The sequence below is a fragment of the Podarcis pityusensis genome (genome assembly GCF_964106645.2).
Source record: "Podarcis pityusensis genome assembly, chromosome: 9".
Lineage (NCBI taxonomy): Eukaryota > Metazoa > Chordata > Lepidosauria > Squamata > Lacertidae > Podarcis > Podarcis pityusensis.
This window is the reverse complement of record NC_138034.1, coordinates 67,668,249-67,690,376: the sequence shown is the minus strand read 5'-3', so window position 1 is coordinate 67,690,376 and position 22,128 is coordinate 67,668,249. Positions and strand designations below refer to the sequence as shown.

At 47.0% G+C, this 22,128-nt stretch overlaps 1 protein-coding gene across 1 annotated transcript in view; it reads left to right on the top strand.

Moving 5' to 3' along the window:
* The first annotated feature begins 515 nt into the window (after positions 1-515).
* SHROOM3 (shroom family member 3) overlaps positions 516-22,128 on the top strand; it is a 219,849-nt gene continuing 198,236 nt past the window's right edge. The window contains exon 1 of the mRNA XM_081020646.1: positions 516-1,140. Coding sequence (XP_080876772.1) covers positions 973-1,140 — 168 coding nt within the window. The 5' untranslated portion in view covers positions 516-972. The remainder of the gene's footprint in view (positions 1,141-22,128) is intronic.

Below are 22,128 nucleotides of genomic sequence, written 5' to 3'. Positions count from 1 at the left end.
CCATGACGGCAGCAGCCTCTGGGGTCCTTATAAATATGGAAACCTCAGTTATGAGGCACCACACAGTTTTTTGGGGCATGCAGTGGCAAAAGCAGACAAGTTTTCTTCTTCTCTCTCCCTCCTTCCCCCAGTTGAACACTCTCATTTAGCAGCAGGCATGACAACACGGGCAAGCGAGTGCAGTGAGAAACTGCTGAAAAGAGCTAAGCTATCTCCTTAACATTTTTTCAAGGGATTAATTTCACCTGCCTTTCCTGTTTTCCTGGCACGCTCTCTTTCCCCCTTTATAAACTCAGCTGGGAAACTATTTCAAGTCCCCAGCTCGAGGGAACAAGTTGTTTAAGGTCCAGGCTTTTACTCCCTTCCCCCTGCTACTTTTGACAAGTCACAAAATTGTGAAGTTAGCAGAAAAGCGAGCTGGCAGACAGGGGGTGGGAGATGCTTTCATTCTTTGGATGCAATGAACTGAGGAAAAAACGGCCATTGTAATGGTAAATTGCTCACAGAAGGGGAGAAAGGGCTGATAATCAATATAAAAAAATAATAATGAAGAGCTGGTGTGCATTTGAGGAGCTTGCTACCCAAAGCATTTAAATATCTCTTTTTTTCCCCTTTTTATGCTGAAAAGCCACCGATTGCAAATGTTAAGGGAAAGAATGAAGAGGTGAAAGGAAGGATCTTGCACGGGACCAATGTTTGCACGGGAAGAAATGCTTCGTTTTCAAAAAGCTGCATCCAAAAAGTTGGAAGTTCTGAGATAGAAATGATGGGCAAATTGAGCTCTGCCTTCTGGACTTCTGCTGAGAAGGAAAACATAACCTCCTGGCAATCCTAGCAGCCTGCGATCCTGTAGACTATGAGACAATTCATCATGGACGTGAGGGATTTTAATCTTCTACTCTCTCCTCTTCCTCCTCCCCAGACTCTTCCAGTCCCTGCTTTTGGCTTCAGTGAGTGCTTGAGAACATAAACATGAGGATGCTGGACAATATAAACAGGACTATTATTTCTTCTTCGGAAGCAAACTTAACCCATAAAGGAAGATACATTTATTTGGAGGTTTTGCTACAAGGAGGTCCTCCATGGGGATTTACTTTGAAAGGTGGACTGGAGCATGGGGAACCATTAATCATCTCCAAGGTAACCTTGTTTACTTGAATTAAAGAAGTGTTCAGCTGCAGATTGGGCCAAAATTGTGGTTAAAATGTAATCCAGGTGGAGAGTGGTTTTTTGGTGTGTTTTTTTAAGTCCAGGAATGTGCTTGCTCTGAACTCTTTGATTCACTGAGTGATTAATTCAGTACTTTGGTATACTGTGAAGCGAAAGGACATTTGGCGCAAAACACAGGGAACTTCTTTTGCACATACCCCATTAAAATAAATGGGAATTGTGCAAAAATTGTGTTCCAAAGGGGCTTGCGCAGAAGAGGATACATCCTGCACTTAAATTACTTTTCTGTATTCAAGGGGAAATCTCTCATAACGCTAACCTAATTTACAATTAAAATAAGCTGGCATACTTGGACTTAAACGATTTAGTCTAATTCATGTCAAAGAGATCAAACTGGCTTAAATCAATGAAGTTCGGTTTAGCAGATCAAGCAGCATGCATTGGTTTTGTGAGAAAGAGAAAGAAGAAACTTTATTTGTTATTAGTGATTTGGTTCTTGGTTTTTAAATTCAGGTAGCTGGTTTGTGTGCAATGTTAGCTGTAACTACAGGATGTTGCTGTGCTGTTGGCTCTAGAGAAAGTAACAGAGGGAAGCCTTGAAGTGGACTCTTTAATCAATAATGTGCAATCTGTGGGGTTTCACTGAATTCTTTTTCAAGCAGTGCAAGAGCTCTTTGGGAGACTCCAAACCAGTATAATCTTACAGACAAAAGTTGTTCCAAGAAAATAGTGATGTAAGGGCAAGGAAGCAGAGTCAAGTGTGGCAGAACTGGTTTTGGGAAGGAGGCAGGAGGGCTGTGACAGAATGCATTGACACTGAAAGTTGAGAAAAAGGGGACTCACAATCCTCAGTCCACTCCTGATCTCCTCATTCTATTTTAAATTTAAGCAAAACCCTCTCCTGGGAGAACAATATGAAATGCAAGCCATTTAGCACTGAGAGGCGAAACAACGTATTCCACCTCTTTCGGCTTAAGAGGGAAGAGTGTTTTGTTGTATAATAAGTGTAATATGCACAGCTCATAGTTTTTAAACAACAACAAGAGGGATGGATGGTGCTTACTGCTGAAAATTAATGAGTCTATGGGACTTGGTTTCTACAACAACCAACTCCCTTAATGTCAAACATGCCTGGGGTGTGCATGATACCACCGGGAGCTCAGTCTCTCTGTTCCTGTTCCTTAAAACGTCTGCGCAAAATTGGTACTTCTGTTTGTCTTTTTAAAAGTTACTTATTGAAAGCGGTTGTGATTGTGGCATTGTATTTATATGCTTGCAAGGGTCTGAGCTTCCGGACTCTAATGTTTTGAGTTTGCACTTACAGTAACTGGAATCCACACCTAGAACGGATTTGTAAACCAACTTCAAAGCATTATTTCAGATCCTGGTTGCTACCCCCTGCCCCCAATAAATCTCTGGTTTGTAAGCAGGTTTGGGTATGAACGTCGAAACAAATAACGATTTAGCTAGCCCATGGTTTCATGTTAAGACCAATAACTGAATTCTTATTTAGGGCCTCAATAGAGGCCCGGTGTCCAAATTGCTTCCTCCGGATATGAACCCATTATCTGCCAGGGACTGGCTGGATGACACCAGCTGGGGAACTGCCAAGGGAAACCCCAGAGGAGGAAAGCTCAGAGCTTAGGGGTTGGTGATGGGACACCAAGAAGAGGTCAGGGGGAGGAGAGTGGGAGGAGATGCTGCATGCCAAAGGGGCAACAGGGTTTAGTGAGCAGGAAGAGCCTGTGACAGGGAGCAGTTCAGACTCTAAGGCTGAAACAGAGGAAGGAGGTCAATGGAATATTGAAGAATCCAGAGATCAAAATCAAATCAAATCAAATATCTTTAATACGGTCAATGACCAGGAAGCAATTTATAAAATATGACATTAAGAGTAGTATTGTGCTACAAGTAACAGTAAAAATATGGCCAATTCACAGAATTGGTGCTTATATTTATGACCAGGTTTCGAGTTTTAAGTTTTTAAAATTCAGTTCAGGAGTCGCTACTGTTTATTATCGTTCCTTCGATGTTTACAGTTTGAACTCCTTTGTAGACATCATTGCTCGTCTTATTCTTGTTGCAATGTAAGTTTCCCTCTCCTGGTCTCCAAGAACACACAGAATAATGAGGATGGCAGAACAGAAACCAGAGGTGCGCAGATGCAGTTTGCGACTGCTTGGGAAACATCTGGGAGAGGAGGAACTTTAGAGAGGGTAGAAGATGGGGACCATCAGTCCTGGCAACTGCTCCATAGGGCAAGACCTGCCGAGAATGTTGCTTGTTGCCTTAAATAAAAAGTTAACTTCACTGACAACTGGCTCTGCTTCTTCGGCTGACCAGCATCTGACTCCAGATTACCCTAGACCAGTTTCCCCAAGCTTGGTGTCCTCCAGGTGTTTTGGAGCACAATTCCCATTGTTCATATCAAGTCCGGGCTGATGGGAGTTGTATTACATAACAACTGGAGGGCAAAGGTTGGGGAATGCTGCCACAGATCAACAGTTTCCCAGTTTCCTACCTTCTGGGAACCTTCTTCACATTGGTTTATCTGATGAGGACCCTTGTGTGCTGTAAAGGATTCTCTAAAGTAAGGGTAGCAAGTGTGAACCCCAACTCCCACCAGCCTTAGCTAATAGGGCAAATGGTCAGGGATGATGGGAGTTGTAGTCCGGCAACATCTGGAGGGTCCACGCCGGCTCTATTGAATGGTAGGAACAGCAAGAGGGCACCAGAACTCAACTAAGGCTTTGTGTTGCAGTAGTGATGGGCAGGCTGTCTTTCAGAGAAGCTTGCCTGCTTTGATTGATCTTCTCATGACACAACCTGTAGAAACTTCCCAAGGAATCTCAGGATTGCCCATCGGAAAACCACGGCCCTTGGTCTTCTTGATCTCTTCTAGGTTGGGTACAGTAGTACACGCTCCTTGTGGAACTAAGCCTTAGCGGCTTTTGAGCTGGAACTGTGTGTAGTTTTCTGTGCAGCCCCAGTTTCAATTTTCACCTGGCTTGACCTTCTCCCATACAGTTGCAGCACAGTCCTTGCCAAAGCTGCGTCTCTCTGTGTTTTAGGATTGTGCCTGGTAGCAGACATTTAATGACCATATTGTCGGAGCCTGCGTTCGACCAAGCGACTCCTCCAGAATTGCCCTCCGACGTGATTAACGAAAATGCAGCAGCGGCAGTCTTTCAGCAGCCCAGAGCAGTTGGCTCTGGCTGGCTTCAGGAGCTGCTCAGAAGTCCCCATATGATGGTGGTGCAGGGGCTCTCAGATGCAGCTTCCGGGCTGCCTCCACCTTCCCTGACCCCAGCAAGTAAGCTGTGAAGGGAGGCTTCACGCTGCCTATCAGAGCTTGCGTGCAAGCAGGAGGGGGCAGGGATCTCTCAGCTGTGAAGGGAGGCTTCACGCTGCCTATCAGAGCTTGCGTGCAAGCAGGAGGGGGCAGGGATCTCTCAGCTGTGAAGGGAGGCTTCACGCTGCCTATCAGAGCTTGCGTGCAAGCAGGAGGGGGCAGGGATCTCTCAGCTGTGAAGGGAGGCTTCACGCTGCCTATCAGATTTCTCAGTTAGGCAACACAGTGGCAACACCCCGAAGCCAACACATATAGCTCCAATATTTCTACAGGTTTTTGTTTTGTTATATAGTAGCAAGTGGAACAGTTGCTCAATGTTTAGAGAATCTCCTGCCCACTAAGATCCATTTATCTGCTCATTCAGTGGTTACGGCTCAGGCGTTTTGGAACAGCTTAACATGCCACAGGGCTTCTCTGAAATGCCCTTTCTAATCTTAAATTCAACAGCCACGTATTTAACAAGAGAGCAAATTCTTGTCCTAGGAACAGAGACCTCAACTGCATTCTTGCCTGGGTAGCAGCAATATGGGAATGCTGTTACCTGCTGTGCCATTGCCCATTCATCTCCTTAAACTCATAAGCATCCAGCTACTTTTGTAGCTGCTAGAAGCAAGCAAAGAAGAGTAAAATATTTTCCTGCCAGTAGGGTAATAGCAAGTGATAAAACTTGCTATGGCTATCAGTCTTTGGGTGCCAGGTGGAGACATTCCTACTCACCCTGCCTGACATTTCGCTCTCAACTGGTGTTCGTCTTTTAGTTGGGTGGGGTGAAATGTGTCCTTTTTATGTTATTCCAGGATGAGCACTTTCCCATAATAATGTCCTCTTATCTTATGTATTTGGTAATGTATGCTTAAAACACACACACACGCAAAAAACATGACAACAGCCTGTTAGCTGCTTTGAGACAACTTTTTCTGTGGTAAGCACTAAGCAGCAAATAAACTTATTAAAAAACAACAACCCTAAAACTGTAATATTAGTAAAATATATGTTGGAGGGAGCCTGAAGTATAATCCCAAATATTAGCTAGAATGTTTTTAAATTTAGGGTTGCTATATTTAAAAAAGTAAAATTCCTGACACCCACAAAGTTGTTTAGCTTTTTCTAGGAAGACCCCAAAATTGTTCAGTTTTTTAAAGGGAACCTAACCCCAAATTAGTGATTTTAAGCTTTTTGAGTTGTTTCTGCTCCTTTTTCCACCGCATTGCCATGCATCTGGGTTTTTTCCCTGATAAAATCCCCCCGATGCCATTTTTACACCCGAAAACCAGGACACGTCAGGAATATTCCTGACGTATGGCAAGCCTATATTTATTTATTTTTGCAGTACATGATTGACTTAGGGCTTGAGCTACACATACTCTGTATGTTTACATTACAAAATGCAAGCCAAGCTGAAATCTGTGCACTGCCATAGGGATTAAAAAAAGAGGCTAAATTCTTTGACCTGGTAAACTTTGCATATTGCTCATTTTGTGTTCTCCTAGTCATGGAGGGGCAAGGCAGTGTGCTGGCTACTGAAACATTGCCCCTTAAACTAGGGTTACCAGATGTCCCTGTTTCCTGGGGACAGTCCCCGGATTTGCGAATAGGTCCCCGGACAAATTCCATCCCCGTAATGTCCCCGGATTTCATCTAATGTCCCCGGGAAATGCAGCAGCGGCAGTCTCAGCAGCCCGGAGCAGTTGGCTCTAGCTGGCTTCAGGAGCTGCTCGGAAGTCCCCATATGATGGTGGTGCAGGGGCTCTCAGATGCAGCTTCCGGGCTGCCCCCACCTTCCCTGACCCCAGCAACTAAGCTGTGAAGGGAGGCTTCATGCTGCCTATCGGAGCATCCTCCCAACTCCTACTTGCGTGCAAACAGGGGTGGGACGGGGATCTCTCAGCTGTGAAGGGAGGCTTCACGCTGCCTATCAGAGCTTGCGTGGAAGCGGGAGGGGGCAGGGATTTCTCAGTTGGGCAACGGGAAGCCTCCCTTCCCAGCTGAGGGATCCCCGCCCCCTCCTGCTTGCACGCAGGTAGGAATGGGATTGCGGCTGCTCCGATGGGAAGGGAAGCATTGCGCTGCCCGAGCCTTGCCACTGCTGCCGCCCTCGGCCCTCCTTCTCCGCCTTCCATGCCTCAACCACCACACACTGCTTCCCCACCACCACCACCAAAGAACCAACAACTCAGGGGCTGCCCAGGCTCATGGAGAAAGGAGATAGAAGCCTCAGAGGAAGGGGAAACGTGGTGGTTGAGGTCAAGGCAGCAGTGGCCCCTCCGCCACCGCCATCGCTGCAGCATCAATGTCCTAAACGTGCAGTATGTATATATTTATTTATATATGTGTGTATGTATGTATGTATGTATGTATTTAAAGTGTCCCCAGATTCATTGAAAAAAATCTGGTAACCTTAAAGGGTGACGCTGTGGGTTAAACCACAGAGCCTAGGACTTGCCGATCAGAAGGTCGGCAGTTCGAATCCCCACGACGGGGTGAGCTCCCGTTCCTGCTCCTGCCAACCTAGCAGTTCGAAAGCACATCAAAGTGCAAGTAGATAAATAGGTACCGCTCCGGCGGGAAGGTAAACGGTGTTTCCGTGCGCTGCTCTGGTTCGCCAGAAGCAGCTTAGTCATGCTGGCCCCATGACCTGGAAGCTGTACATTGGCTTCCTTGGCCAATAAAGCAAGATGAACCCCAGAGTCGGCCACGACTGGACCTAATGGTCAGGGGTCCCTTTACCCTTTACCTTTAACCTTACCTTAAACCCCCTTAACTATGGGTTCTCCCCCCATAGCCATCCTTCTGCTGAGTGGATTCCATTGCCATCACCACATGGAAAATATTCCACTTCAGGTTTCTGCGGCAGGTGAAACTTTCCCCCCAGCTTTGGGGGAAGGGAGGAGGGCGTTGGACTGGGCATTTGTATTGAATGCCTGTCTCTGCTGCTGCTTTTAATTGTAAATTAATAAGGATTTTCTTTTAATCTCATTGTTTAATTTTGGTTTAGACGGTATATTCTTCCGCCTAGGGTGGATTACATCCTTCAGAACAGAAAGGAATTGAGCCACCACATCAGCTGCTTATGAGGGCTAAGCCTATGTATACATCAGCTTATATTGTTTTATAAAATTTACAGGGCTCTAAAAACATTTTTGTTTTGTGATTGGAGAGAGGCACAGTATTAAAGAAACCGCTTTAGTGGCCTGCGTTCTCACAGCGATGTATGAATTTGTTGGCATTTTGCGAAACGGCAAGAACCACCTTGAAGACAGTGGAGCCCCATTTGGTCTGAAGCGCCAGCATCCCCTTACTTTTAGGGACAAGCCAGGATCCTGGGAGCCACTCATGAGAAAGGATTTGCCTTCCTGAATCAGATCAGATGGCCACAATTTGGACTCCCAAGCAGATGTCTGCATGCTCTGCTTGTGATCTTCTCAGGGGATCCACCACTCATTTGGTGGATGTTCTTGCCATATGGTAATCTCAGGAATATAATATAATTCCCATCATCCCTGACCATTGGCTATGCTGACTGGGGCTGATGACAGTTGGCAGTCCAATAATAACTGGAGGTCACCAAGTTGAGGAAGGTTGTATCTTTCTACTGTGGCCCATAACCATTGATAGAGGATAAATCTAATTCTTTTAGCCTATCTTCTGGCAATGAAAGCATGAGTTAACCATGTACTGCACAAAGAAATATTTCTTTTTGTCTGAACTTGTTGCTGATTTATTGGATGATCAAGAGTCCTCGTGTTTGTGAGAGAGGGGGAAATTCTCTTTAAAAGCTCTGTAGGTACTTTTGTAAATTTTCCACTCTTTTCAGTCTCATTTGTCTTTTCCCTCTGCTAAAGCACCCCAGGGTTCCCCTTTTTTGGCTTTTCTTGTTTAGATATGCAGAAGGTGCAAAAGCAGGTAAAGAATGCTACCTGGAGAGGGAGAGAGAGAATAATTGCAAAATGGATACTACCAACAGAAAAATAGGAAATTAAACTGGACAAAAAGAAAAGTGGAGTTTCTTTGTCCCCTAAATCCTACACACGCCCAGTAGAGGAACACTCAGAATTCCCAGTTGCTCCCAGAGGATAATGCTGATGGTATCCCACCTTGTGCAAGCTCTTGGGTAAAAGATATCTTATCTTTTCTTAGATCAATAGGTTGTGTGCAGTTAAAAGGACTCTTTTGTTACCCATATCTATTCGGCTGTCAATCCTCCTTTAGCACAAAAGGCTCCTGTTTCGTTCTGTTGCACACACTGGTTGATCGTGTTTGGGCTGAGGTGTGAGAAGCTGCTCTTTGGAGTTGAAGCCTAAACAGCTGCTGTTTTCAGGCAGGGAGCATGGGCTACTGAGTGAGTGCAGCACAGACAGTCAATCTGCAGTGGTTTATAGGACAGTGTCCTGCCACAGTCATGTAGCCAGGTGCACAAGAGAATAATGTTGCTTCTGCAGCTTTAAGAGGATTGCCATGGGTCAAATGTAAATATAATAGGGTAAGAATGATGGGTAACTGAATGCATCCTGATTATTGGAGCACCTAAGTCTGTCATTGACACAGTACACAATTTCCTTTTGGTTCTCATAGTTCAAGTACAAGATTTCTTGAAGCCCTGAGAAAGGCAATCAGTTTGGTAATGAATTTTAATTCTGAAGTCTAAATCCTGATGTCAAATTACACTCCAAATTTCTTCAGGTTAAAAATTACTCATAGTTACTCAGTGGCTCTACAGACATATGGCTCAATAGGGGCTGCTATTATTGTGCTTAGTTCCCACTGAAATCAATGGGTCTCGAGTCATGACTAACTTTCCTCCTTGGTTTCACTGAGAACTATATGTGGGTCCTGAGCGGATCCACAGCATGCATTTAAAACACACTCAATGCACATTTAAACCTCATGACTTTCCCCAGAGTCCTGGGAACTGCGGTTTCTTCAGGGATGCTGTGAATTGTAGCTCTGTGAGGAGGAAACTACATTTCCCAAGATCCTTTGAGGGGGGAGGTGTAATGTGCTTTAAATGTACCGTACGTTGGATGGGCTTTGAGAGTATGGTGTGGATCTGCCCATGGAAGTAAGAAATATTGGATAAAGCGTTGGAGTGTAAGAACTGCTGATAAGGACATTGCTATTCAGCATGATTGAAAATTCAGTATGAAGCAGGCTGCAGGGTACATTTCAAAGTGTTGGCTTGGAAATAAGCTCCAAAATCCCATTAAGAAATAACAGGATTTATGTACATTCCTTGAAATATACTCAGAGTCGCAAAGTGATTTCATGCTCTTTATTCAGCTCATAGTGGTGAGGAGGAATGAATAAATGTCCCCTCACAGTATCTGCTTTATATACATTATTTACACAATGGGCTGCACATGATTGGCTAATTCTGGAATTCTACTGTAAGCCAATCAGGTTGTGGATTCACTTCTATCTGGAGCAGGATTGGGTGGTTCCTGCCAACCAATCATACTGCTGCATTGTTCTAGGACCAATCAGACTGCTGCATTCTGAATCCTATTGTTCTAGGACCAATCAGACTGCTGCCTTTTGGATCCTATTGTTCTAGGACCAATCAGACTGCTACAGTTTGGATCCTATTCAACTCAGTACATAACACCCCTCCCCTCTAAGTTCCAGTCCTGCCCGGGAGGTCGCATTCATAGTCCTCAAGGTATGCCGGCGGCCTACGTGTGCGTTGTGGCCTGGGGTGTTCCCTGGTCCGGGCTCCGGGTTCTGGCTCGTGTTCCAAGGATGCTGGCTGTGATGCGGCTGTTTGGTCTGGTGCAACCGGCTCGCTCAGTCGTGGTTCTGGTTCCGGTGTCCTTTTGGCCTCACGGGTCCTCTCTGTATTTACTGATTCTGCCTCTCCTGCTGGCCCCTCCTGCTCTATGGGCCTCACTGCCCCGCTGTTCCCTTGGGACTCCTCTGACCTGTCCTCCTCCTGGTTTTCTCCCGGGAATCGTCGCCGTATCTGGTCGCAGTGGCGGCGCCAGCATTGCCCCCCATCCGTTAGCACCTCGTACGACACGGGGCCAGTGACCCTGGTGATTGTGGCGGGTACCCATGCTGGGCCTGCCCCAAAATTCTTTGCGTACACTGGGTCCTGGGCCTCGAAGGTCCGGGGGTTCCTGCCTTCCCCCACCACTATCTCATCCTGAGCTCTATCGGGGTGAAGGCGGTCCAATCTGATTGCAAGGCGCCGACCCATTAGTAGTTCAGCGGGGCTCCGGCCAGTCGTTGAGCTGGGGGTGCTGTGCTGTGCTAGAAGGAATGTGGCAAGGCGGTACTCCCAGTCCCCTTGCGTCATGCGGCGAAGGGTGTCCTTGGTGGTCCGCACCATGCGTTCTGCTTGGCCATTGGTGGCAGGGTGGAACGGCGCCGAACGGATGTGGCGGATGGCGTTCTGCGCTGTGAAGGTTTGGAATTCTCCTGACGTAAATGCAGTCCCGTTGTCTGAGACGAGAGTGTCAGGGAGCCCGTGGGTTGCAAACAGCCTGCGTAGTACCCGGATGGCTGCGGACGTGGAAGTGGACGGTACCAGTGCGACTTCCAGCCATTTGGTGTAGGAGTCCACCACTATGAAGAATGTTTTCCCCTGAAAGGGGCCAGCGAAATCCACATGCAGGCGTGACCATGGTGCTCGGGCGGACTCCCAGGACTGGACTGGGGCCCTTGGGGGATCTGGGCGGGATTCTTGGCAGGCCTGGCAGTGTTTGACCCAGGCCTCTATCTCTCCATCGATCCCCGGCCACCACACATAACTCCTGGCAAGGGCCTTCATTCTTACTACCCCTGGATGTGTCTCGTGTAGGGCTGTGAGGACCCTTTTGCAGAGGGGCTGGGGAACGACGACTCTGCTTCCCCATAACAGGCACCCCTTGTGGGCCGACAGTTCATGTTTGCGGGTTGTGTAGCCGGCGAATTCTGGCCCGGGGCTGCTGCTGGGCCATCCCCTCCACACCCAGTCCAGGACCCGGGAGATGACCCTATCTTTCTTGGAATGGTGTGCAACTTCTTGTGCCTGAATGGGGCGGTCGGGAAGCAGCTCCAGGCTCATAACCTCTTGTGCAGGTGCTGGGTCAGGGCCTGTTTCCGGTAGTGGTAGCCTGCTGAGGGCGTCCGCATGGCCCATCGCCTTCCCAGGTCGGTGAATCAGTGCATACTGGTAGCTGGCAAGGAAAATTGACCACCTGAGGACGCGAGGAGACAGCACTTGGGGGGTCTGCTTTTCGGGGGCAAACAAGCCAAGCAACGGCTTGTGGTCAGTCACCACGGTGAAGGGCCGCCCGTACAAGAAATCATGGAATTTTTTTACTCCCTTTACGATTGCCAGACCCTCCTTGTCGATTTGCGAGTAGTTCCGCTCGGTTGTGTTGAGTGTCTGGGAAAAGTACGCCACCGGTACCTCTCTTCCATCCGGGAGTTGGTGCCCCAGGACAGCTCCAATGCCATAGGGTGAGGCGTCGCATGCTAGCACCACCGGCAGCCTCTCGTCGAAGTGTGCCAAGACCGAGTTTGAGACAAGCAAGTCCTTGACTGCCTGGAATGCGGCCTCCTGGCGCTGGCCCCACACCCAAGGGGCCCGCTTGTCCAGGAGTCTGTGTAGGGGCTCCGCTACCGCCGCCTTGTGGGGAAGGAAGGAATGGTAAAAGTTCAATAGCCCCAAGAAGGCCTGAAGTTCAGTCTTGCTCTTGGGCGCTGGGGCATCACAAATGGCCCGTACCTTGTCCCCAGTCGGGTGGACCCCTTCTGCGTCCACCATAAATCCCAGAAAGTCCACCTGAGGCACTCCTAGTAGACATTTTTCCCGCTTCACCTTGAGACCCGCCGTCTGGAAACGGTGCAGAACGGTGCGGAGGCGGTCCTCAAACTCCTCTGGTGTGGGGCCGGCAATCAACACATCATCGAAGAAGGGGGTGACGCCAGGAATCCCTTTAAGGAGAGAGTCCATTATATTCTGGAATATGCCTGGTGCCACGCTGACACCGAATTGCAGCCGCTTTACCCTGAACGCTCCTCTGTGCGTCACAATCGTCTGTGCCTCTGCTGTGGCCTCATCTACTGGCAGCTGTTGATATGCTTGGGCCAAGTCCAGCTTGCCAAAAATTTTCGACCCAGCCAGGGTGGCAAGGACATGGCTGACCACTGGCACTGGGTATGCGTGGGCCGTGAGGGCCTTGTTTATGGTACATTTGTAGTCTGCGCAGATGCGGACCGAACCATTAGGCTTGACGGGTGTGACGATTGGGGTTTCCCAGGGAGCATTAGGCACCGGCTCCAGCACTCCTTGCTCTACGAGTCGGTCCAATTCCTCGTCTATACGGGGTTTCAAGGCGAACGGGACCCGGCGCGCCTTGAGCCTGACCGGTCGTACTGCGGGGTCAAGCTGTAGCGCAATGGGGGGGCCCGTATACTGTCCCAATTTCCCATCGAAAACCCCTGGAAATTCCTTGCATATGGCGTCCACGTCCACTTGTAAGCTAGTGTGGTTCACCCCGGTGACAGCTAGCCCCAGTGGTCCAAACCATGCCAATCCCAGTAAGCTAATGTAGGGGCCCTTGACCACAAGCAAGTCCAGTTGCCGCGTCCGCCCTCGGTATTGCACCCTGAAGGTCCCCACCCCCATTGTGGGGACCTTACGTTTCTGGAAGTCCCGGAGGGTGAATGGGGCCGGCCTGAGTTTGGGACCCCCAGTGGGACACAGTTTCCTTAAGGTCCTTGCCGAGATTATGGATAGAGTTGAACCCGTGTCAAGCTCCATGCGGCATGGGGCCCCCTCTATCTGTACCTCTACATAAATTTTCTCTACGTTGGGGTGGGGCAACTGGTATACCTGGAAGTCCGTGAGCTCCGTCGAGTTGCCTTGGTGCGTTGGGCCCCGGGACCTGGGGCTCTTGGATTGGTCATCTGATGCCTGGTGTCGGGTGGGCCGAGCCCGACACACCCGGGCGATGTGTCCCGATTTTCTGCACTGCCTGCACTCTGCGTTGCGGAAACGGCAGGTCCTCCTCTCGTGACTCTCCCCGCAGCTTGCGCAGTTCCCTCCTTCTCGTCGAGGCAGCTGTGGTCTGTGCGCTGCTTGAGTGCGCTGCTGTACTCGGTGCACCTCCTCCCTGTCGGATCCTGAGTCGTCGGTGAGGTCTTCATGGTGGACCCTCGGTTGGGATGGCAGGCTCGGCCGTGCCTCTTGGGTCGACCTCTCGGCAGCTTCTGTTGCCAGGGCCTCCTCCAGAGCGACCTGGAACGTTAGGTCCTTCTTAGCGTAGAGGCGTCGTTGCAGCTTCTCATCCTTCAGGCCACCGACGAGGCGGTCACGAAGCATGTTCTCCAGCTCTGAGAAGTTGCAGAACCGGGCGGCTTGGCGGAGAGAGGTCACAAACCCAGTTATGGTTTCCCCAGGGGCTTGCCGCTTTGCGTAGAAGGCATTTCGACGAGCCACCACTGAGGGCTGCGGCGAAAAGTGCCCCTTCAGCTGTTCCATTATTGTTTTGTATGGAACAGTAGCGACGTCTTCAGGCGCAAGGAGAGCCCGGGCGATTTCAAACGTCTCCTCTCCGCAGACGCTGAAGAATATCGCCCTCTTCTTGGCGTCTTCTTCGTCGGTGACCCCTTTGGCTTCTAGGAGGAAGGTGAAACGGGAGGCGTACGCTTCCCAGTCTCCAGATGCTGGGTTGAATGGCGAGAAGCTGCTGTTGGCTGCCATTCTGAGTTCCTTGTGCCCCGGAGCTGAAGCCTGGATACACGGTGCGAGGCAGCGGTGCGGCAGTTGGCGGTGCTGCGGTGCTGTGTGTGGCAGTCAGCTCAGCGGGATCCCACCTTCGTCGCCAGTGAAATATACTCAGAGTCGCAAAGTGATTTCATGCTCTTTATTCAGCTCATAGTGGTGAGGAGGAATGAATAAATGTCCCCTCACAGTATCTGCTTTATATACATTATTTACACAATGGGCTGCACATGATTGGCTAATTCTGGAATTCTACTGTAAGCCAATCAGGTTGTGGATTCACTTCTATCTGGAGCAGGATTGGGTGGTTCCTGCCAACCAATCATACTGCTGCATTGTTCTAGGACCAATCAGACTGCTGCATTCTGAATCCTATTGTTCTAGGACCAATCAGACTGCTGCCTTTTGGATCCTATTGTTCTAGGACCAATCAGACTGCTACAGTTTGGATCCTATTCAACTCAGTACATAACATTCCTCCTGCCTCCTTAGCTTCTCCCCCTGGAAACATGTAGCATTGGGCTGGTGCCATTGCCAGGCCAATGCAGTCATTTCACTCCTACAATCCTTCCTTGGTGATCAACTGGCCTGAAATCCAATTCTAATTTCCAGTGGTGGGAGAGACTTTTCTTCCCATGGAATCAACTTCTATGTATTCTCTTCTGTGTATTCTCTTGTGCATCTCTCTCTCTCTCTCTCTCTCTCTCTCTCTCTCTCTCTCTCTCTCTTTTTTTGTGTGTCTATTTTTGCAGGGTTCTGTTGTTGTTGTTTAGTCGTGTCCGACTCTTCGTGACCCCATGGACCAGAGCACGCCAGGCACTCCTGTCTTCCACTGCCTCCCCCAGTTTGGTCAAACTCATGCTGGTAGCTTCGAGAACACTGTCCAACCATCTCGTCCTCTGTCGTCCCCTTCTCCTTGTGCCCTCCATCTTTCCCAACATCAGGGTCTTTTCCAGGGAGTCTTCTCTTCTCATGAGGTGGCCAAAGTATTGGAGCCTCAGCTTCACGATCTGTCCTTCCAGTGAGCACTCAGGGCTGATTTCTTTAAGAATGGAGAGGTTTGATCTTCTTGCAGTCCATGGGACTCTCAAGAGTCTCCTCCAGCGCTATAATTCAAAAGCATCAATTCTTCGACGATCAGCCTCCTTTATGGTCCAGCTCTCACTTCCATACATCACTACTGGGAAAGCCATAGCTTTAACTATACGTACCTTTGTTGGCAAGGTGATGTCTCTGCGGGGTTCTGAAAGTCTTCAAAAACCTCCCAAACTTGTTTGACCAGAAATCAAACTGAGGCAAAGTAAATCAGTGTGCAAGCTGTGGACAGCAGAGCCTGTTTTAAAAATTACCTGTTTTTAAGCTTAGATCATAAAGGCCACCCATTCCACTGGAGGTAAATTTAGGGCAGTGTGACCTTTTTGGTTGCAGTGGCATGAAGCCTTGGGGTTGCTGCAACTATGTTGCCAAATGGAAGACGAGAGGCGGAGGGGCCCCAAATTTTGGCGTCACTGACATTTGAGACCTCAAGGCCCACCATCAGTTCCACCAAATGTCCATAAAGTTTTACAATATATTTTCACACATCTTCCGTAGCTCAGTCCGGTAGAGCATGAGACACTTAATTTCAGGGTTGTGGGTTTGAGCCCTATGTTGGGCAAAATATTCCTGCATTCTAGGGGGTTGAACTAGATTGCCCTCATGGTCAATTTTAACTCAATGATTCTATGATTCTAAAAAAAAAAAAAATCACTTTCTGGAACCACTCAATAAATCCTACAGTGAGAATAGGCCCCAGGATTTAGAACTGTAGAACCATAGAATTGTAGGTTTGGAAGGGATCTTGGAGATCTAGACAAACCCTTTCTCAATTCAATGTCTTTTTATATATATATATAAATTTTTACATAAAGTTTCCAAAAACATACAACATATTTTCTTATCTTATCCAATGTTTTGGACTTCCATCAACCACATCTGAAGATTTTTCAGTCTTTATCACTTAATCTGCTTTTCATTAGTTTCACTATTACTTTTAATAGTCCTTCACTAATAATTCTCTTTATGCTTTTCTCTGCAATATTTCGCATAGTCCTGCTTACAAAACATCTTGTAGTCCTACTAGCGTAATCTGTTGATTACAATTGTTTTTCAAATATTTCACATATTTACTTCAGTCCTCTGAGAATCTCTGATCCCGCAGGTTTCAAATCCTTCCTGTCATTTTATCGAATTCTGCATAGTCCATTAATTTCGTCTGCCATTCTTCTTTCATCGGTAGTTCTTCTTGTTTCCATTTCTGTTCCAATAGTACTCTTGCTGCCATTGTTGCATATAAAAACCGTTTATTATCCTGTCTATTAATATCCAATTCAAGGTCTTTAATGTGGAGTACAAGTACAATATCCCTGACATAGGGCTGTCTAGGCTTTGCTCAGGGCTTTTTTTCAGCCGGAACGCAGTTCTGGCACCTCTAAAGTGAGAGCCATTGCCATTCTAAGAGAACGAGGGAGGTGTTCATGGTGAGTTCCAGTACCTCTTTTTCCAGAAAAATAGCACCAGCTCTGTTTAATATGCCCAGTGACGGTGAATCTAAAGCTGTCAGATGGCTCTTATTATGAAGTTTTTCCTGATGTTTACCTAAAATCTGCTTCCTTGAAATAGCCATCCATTGGTTTTAGTCCTGCCCTGTAGATCAGTAAAGAACAAGCCTGTTCAATCTTCTTTGTTGTTTTGCATTCAGTGGTTTGTGTTTACCTGAGCTGGACTAAGGATTCTGAGCTCCTGTGTTCTGATTCGATACATGATGTCCAATCACAGAACATTTCAGGGTTTGGGCCTCTGCCATTGGCCTTTGAACCATGGGTTGTGATTTGCAGCTTGGAAGTTTAGACAGCCAATCACGTTGGGAGTGGGAGTGGCCCAGGCTTTCAGGAATGTATATAAGCAGTTGCTTTGCCCCTGTTTCCCAGGTATGTAGTTCAGTAAAGGTTCTTGCTGTTATCGCTGTGTCTTGCCTTGTGGAAACCCACCTACACTTCATGTGTGATAAACAAAGTTCAGATTTATGTGGTGGAATGTGTTGGGATACTGCCAGGGAGACAAAGTCCATCATGGCCCCAAGCCGTCTGCCGGACGATCCATCGATCTCCCGTAGGCACGCAGTATCAGCAATTAGCGACATGAGTTTCTAGAAAATATCTTGCCACATTCCAGAGCTCATGCACACTCTTTATCAGCAGATAATGCACAGCAAAAGTCGCACCCAGGAGAGCATTATTTACAAGTTTTATTCTGCATTGATCAGAACAAAGAAAGACATGACTGCCTGCGTCAGTGTCTCCAGACACACAGAGAGAAACGAAAGCAATAGAAAACATAAACATCCTGTGAACAGGAAATACGCAGACTCTGTGACTCACAGCCTGCTCCCTTTTAAGGTGGAACGGAAATATCCTAACAGAATGTGTGCATGGGTTTCTACACAACAGTCTCTTTTAGACAACCTGTGTTTTGAGCATTCATTCTGATTTGTTTGGGGGGAGGCTATACAATGGTGCACCAACCATTTGTAATCCAGCACTTTCCAGTGCATTTCCTGCATCATTTTCCTTACTAGAAAAGGTCTAATTTTGGGGGTGGGTGGGAAGGAGGTTTGTTGCACAAGAGCGGCAAACCAACTTCAATTGCACAACCTAAATTTGCCAGTATGTGATTGAATAGACAAATTGGAAGCTGAGCAGGCGGTTATCTTGTTTTGGGATGATTTATTTACTCCTGAACTTTTGGTGGCACTTAGTTATAACAGAGACCAAAATTAGAAAAAAACCCACACCAAGTGACTATTTTAGGTCAAGAGTCTGAGCTGCATCTCCGTTCAATTTTGCAAGTAGGCTTAGAGGCACCCAATGTTTCTCAAACCAAGTCTCATAGTAACTGAGAAATTAGCTGCTGGAATTTGGGCCAAGGTCTGGCACTGTTCCAGGAATGTATGTCTGGCAAGATGCTAGTCTCATCTCAAAAGAGGATGTAGTGTAGAAGCTTTACGAAGATGGAAGGGCAGGGGGAATTATCTTCATCTTTTCTAGATCCCACCATGTTTGTGTAATGTGTTTGCCGATGTTGAATGAATAGCACCCACTCATAAGAGATGTCGCTAGTGACCTCCATATAAGGCGACAGCAAAAAGGTTAGGAGAATTAGTCATGTAGAGCGGACTGGTTTAATAGGTGTATTGTGGCACCCTTGGCACACAATCAATAATTAAGTTGTTGGCATGTATGCCTTGGTTAAATTGCTGCTGAGATGTGCCCCCAACCCCCTAGTTCAATGACTGCAAGACTTTGGGGGGGGGGGGGCAAAATGCAAGCTTTCAAGTTACTGTGGAAATGTCTCATTCTAGGTCAGCTAAGAGGATTTTGCATTATTCCATATCCAGAATTAGCCTTTGGAGATACATGCTGCTAGAGAACTTAAAACAGAAGGTTACTTCAGTACCAGTGAAGTAGCTACGCCTTGGTGCTCAATGGGCATTTTGAAAGCTCATTTTGTGATGTGTGAATTCCTCCAGTGTTGGGAAATGCGTTAGTCAGGTTGAACTTTTGAGGAATTAATCCATGGGTAGGCAAACTAAGGCCCGGGGGCCAGATCCAGCCCAATTGCCTTCTAAATCCGGCCCGTAGATGGTCCGGGAATCAGCGTGTTTTTACATGAGTAGAATGCGTCCTTTTATTTAAAATGCATCTCTGGGTTATTTGTGGGGCCTGCCTGGTGTTTTCACGTGAGTAGAATGCGTCCTTTTATTTAAAATGCATCTCTGGGTTATTTGTGGGGCATAGGAATTTGTTCATATATATTTTCCCCCAAAAGTATAGTCCGGCCCCCCACAAGGTCTGAGGGAGAGTGGCCCGGCCCCCTGTTGAAAAAGTTTGCTGACCCCTGATTTAAATCCAATCCTCAGCTGAACTATGTCTTGCTCAAAATACTTGAAAAACCTGGAAAAGAATTGAGGCATTAAACCAGATGGCCAGTGTATTCATGACCAAAGAAATACAGAAATAGTTACCAGTAGTTAGAAACAGAGTTTGCAAGGTGAATGTAGCATTAGTAACACACTTGTGCACAGCCCTGAATGGGATGGCGTGGACGGTAGATGAGATTGCAAGCATTTAAAGAGAATTTGCATGCCAAATCCAAGCTTTAAGCATGTGCAGTGCCTCAAGGACTTCCTCTCCCCATGTGAACTGATCCGAAACCTGTGACCATAATCTGGGGTCCTTATTTGCATGCCTCTTCCATGAGACATCTTGAGGGTGGCAACATGAAAATGGGCCTTTTCTGCAGTGGCTCCCCGTTTGTGGAATGCTCTCTGGGTTAGCAGAGTCTGTAACCTGAAGCGTCTGTAACCTGAGGTACCACTGTATGGCCTTTTAAAGTGGTGTGTGTGTCTGTTATTGTTTTGGTTATGTTATGTATTTTTTGTGCTTTTACATTGTAAACTGCTCTGTGTTTGAATGAATGAAAGGCTGTATAGAAATTTAATAATAATAATAATAATAATAATAATAATAATAATAATTGTTCAACAAGTATCCAGACTGGCAGGCTAGACTACAGCTAAAAAGAACAGCATTGCTCTTGTTCAGGTATATACGTCAGACGTTTTATGACTACGTTAGGAATTTCTCCGTTAAGGATGTTTTGCAAATCACAGCTTTGGCGGCTACGTTTTCAAGAGTTCTCTGCTTCAGAATTTCTCAGCGAAAAGTGCAGTGAAAAGAAAAGTGCCATATTATGCTCAAGTTATCAAACAGGCAGGGAGGCGGGGGCCGGAGGAGAGTGCAGGGCTTTCCTTTTCACTCTGTCCAATTATACTGCAATAATACCCTTGCCAGCCCTGTCTATCACTTGCAAGCTCAGGTCAGAGAGAAACTCTGACCCGGGCAGCTGGGTGACAGAAACCAAACAATGATGAATTCGCTTTTGGGTTGATCTTGCATGAAGGGTCTCAGAGTTGCCCGTCAAGCAACTCTAAGAATAAGAGAGGTCCCCCCCCAAAAAAATCCCTACCCCCCCCGCTCCACACATTGGATGTGGGTGATTGAGAGTGATATATGAAAGGTTTTTTTAAAATGCAATCTTTCATTGTCAGACACGACTCCTCTATCTTTCTACCTGAGTTTCTTTCTGCTTGTTGCATTTTCATTTGTGTGTTAAGTATTGTAAAAACTTTGCATGCCTTTTAGAATCATAGAAGATAAGAAGATAAGCAACTGTACAGTCTTTAGAAGACATCTGAAGGCAGACCTGTATACGAAAGTTTTTAATGTTTAATGTTTTATTATGTTTTTGTATATGCTGGAAACTGCCCAGAGTGGCTGGGGCAGCCAAGTTATATGGGCAAGGTACAAAACAACAACCACCACCACCTTACTGACTGAGTTTGCCCAAGAGCTTCAGAGCATAGATTACAATTGCTCTAGGAAGCATTTTTTCGGGAGCCTAGTATTAGTCATGCTAGCCAGCTTCAGTCAGTATAGGGCTAGCGCTACATGCACACGGGTTTGTAAGGAAATTAGCCCTGTTTCAGCTCTTAAAAAGGGGGCGGGTGTATCTTTGGGGACAATCAACAGTGATTTCAGGAGAGAGTTCTCCACCACTTCTAACGGAAGGACATTACTATATCCCCAAATCTCTGCACAGTACAATAATTCCAGGGCAACATTCTTTTGAAATACCTCAGCTGTGGGGGCAATTAAACTCCCCCCCCCAACTCTGGAAAACCGTAAAAAAAGAGAGTGAATTGAGTGAAAGGATTTCAATTTAGCTGTTGGCCTTCAATTCTAGATGAATAGGCCCTTGCCATGGCTGCCTATTTGGTATTGTATTTCCGCATTGTCTTAAATGGTTTTTATTGCATTCCGAGACGGTACAGTGGGATCCGGTTTGGCTCAGGACAAGCCAAGTTCCCCATCCACTCCCTGGGGTTTTCTGAGCTTCACCAGGAGAATAATTATTCTTGCTCGCTAGTTCTGAACTGCTTGAAATTCCTTCACTTCAGATTCACTTCTAAGGGCGCAATCATGTCTTCCAGTCTGTGCTGCTAACCTCAGAGACTGAGGCAAACTGTGGGGACACGTCACACCTAACTAACACTGACAGCGTTGAGGTTAGCTCAGGACAAGGGCATCGTGGCTGTAACTTTTCCTTGTTCCGCCGTGGCTCAGCGCTTCTCTTTCCCACCCCACCCTCTCCACATGAGAGGCACCATCACAATTGGAATAGTATGTGAAGGGACAATGGCAAGCTTTCCTTTCCATACCAGGATTTGTGCGCGAGCGTGCTAATGAGGCGAGCCAGCTATCTCGGACCATTAAAATTGCACATGGGTGCAGCAAAAATGCACAAGCTATTCAGCAAGAACAAGGTTGTTTTTTTGATAACCACATGTGTTCTGATAAACAGTTCAGCTATTTAAAGTGCATGGCATCTGACCGGGGTGGGTGTGGAGAGGTGGAGAGGAAAAAAGTGTATTTAAGAGGGGAAATGTACCTTCATTGCTCCCTGATCTTCCTAAGCAGGTCATATATGTGTGGTTGGTTTTGGGATTTATTATGATGGTGATGATGTCATTTGTTGGTCCTGGAAGCAGGATTTTAAGGATTAATCTATTGGAAGTCCTGGCATTGTCACGCGATGCATATAAAACCAATGAACCTGATACTTTACATGAGGGCATGGAGACTCCTTTGCCACAATTTCTGGCACTGATTCTGCATTGCACATGGCAGCAGCCATGCTGACCCAGGAAAGTTCATAAGGAAGGCACAATGGTAATACTCATCGTTGCAGGTTTCCAGCATCTGGATAATTAGATTGAGACTGACCCAGAAACTCCAGC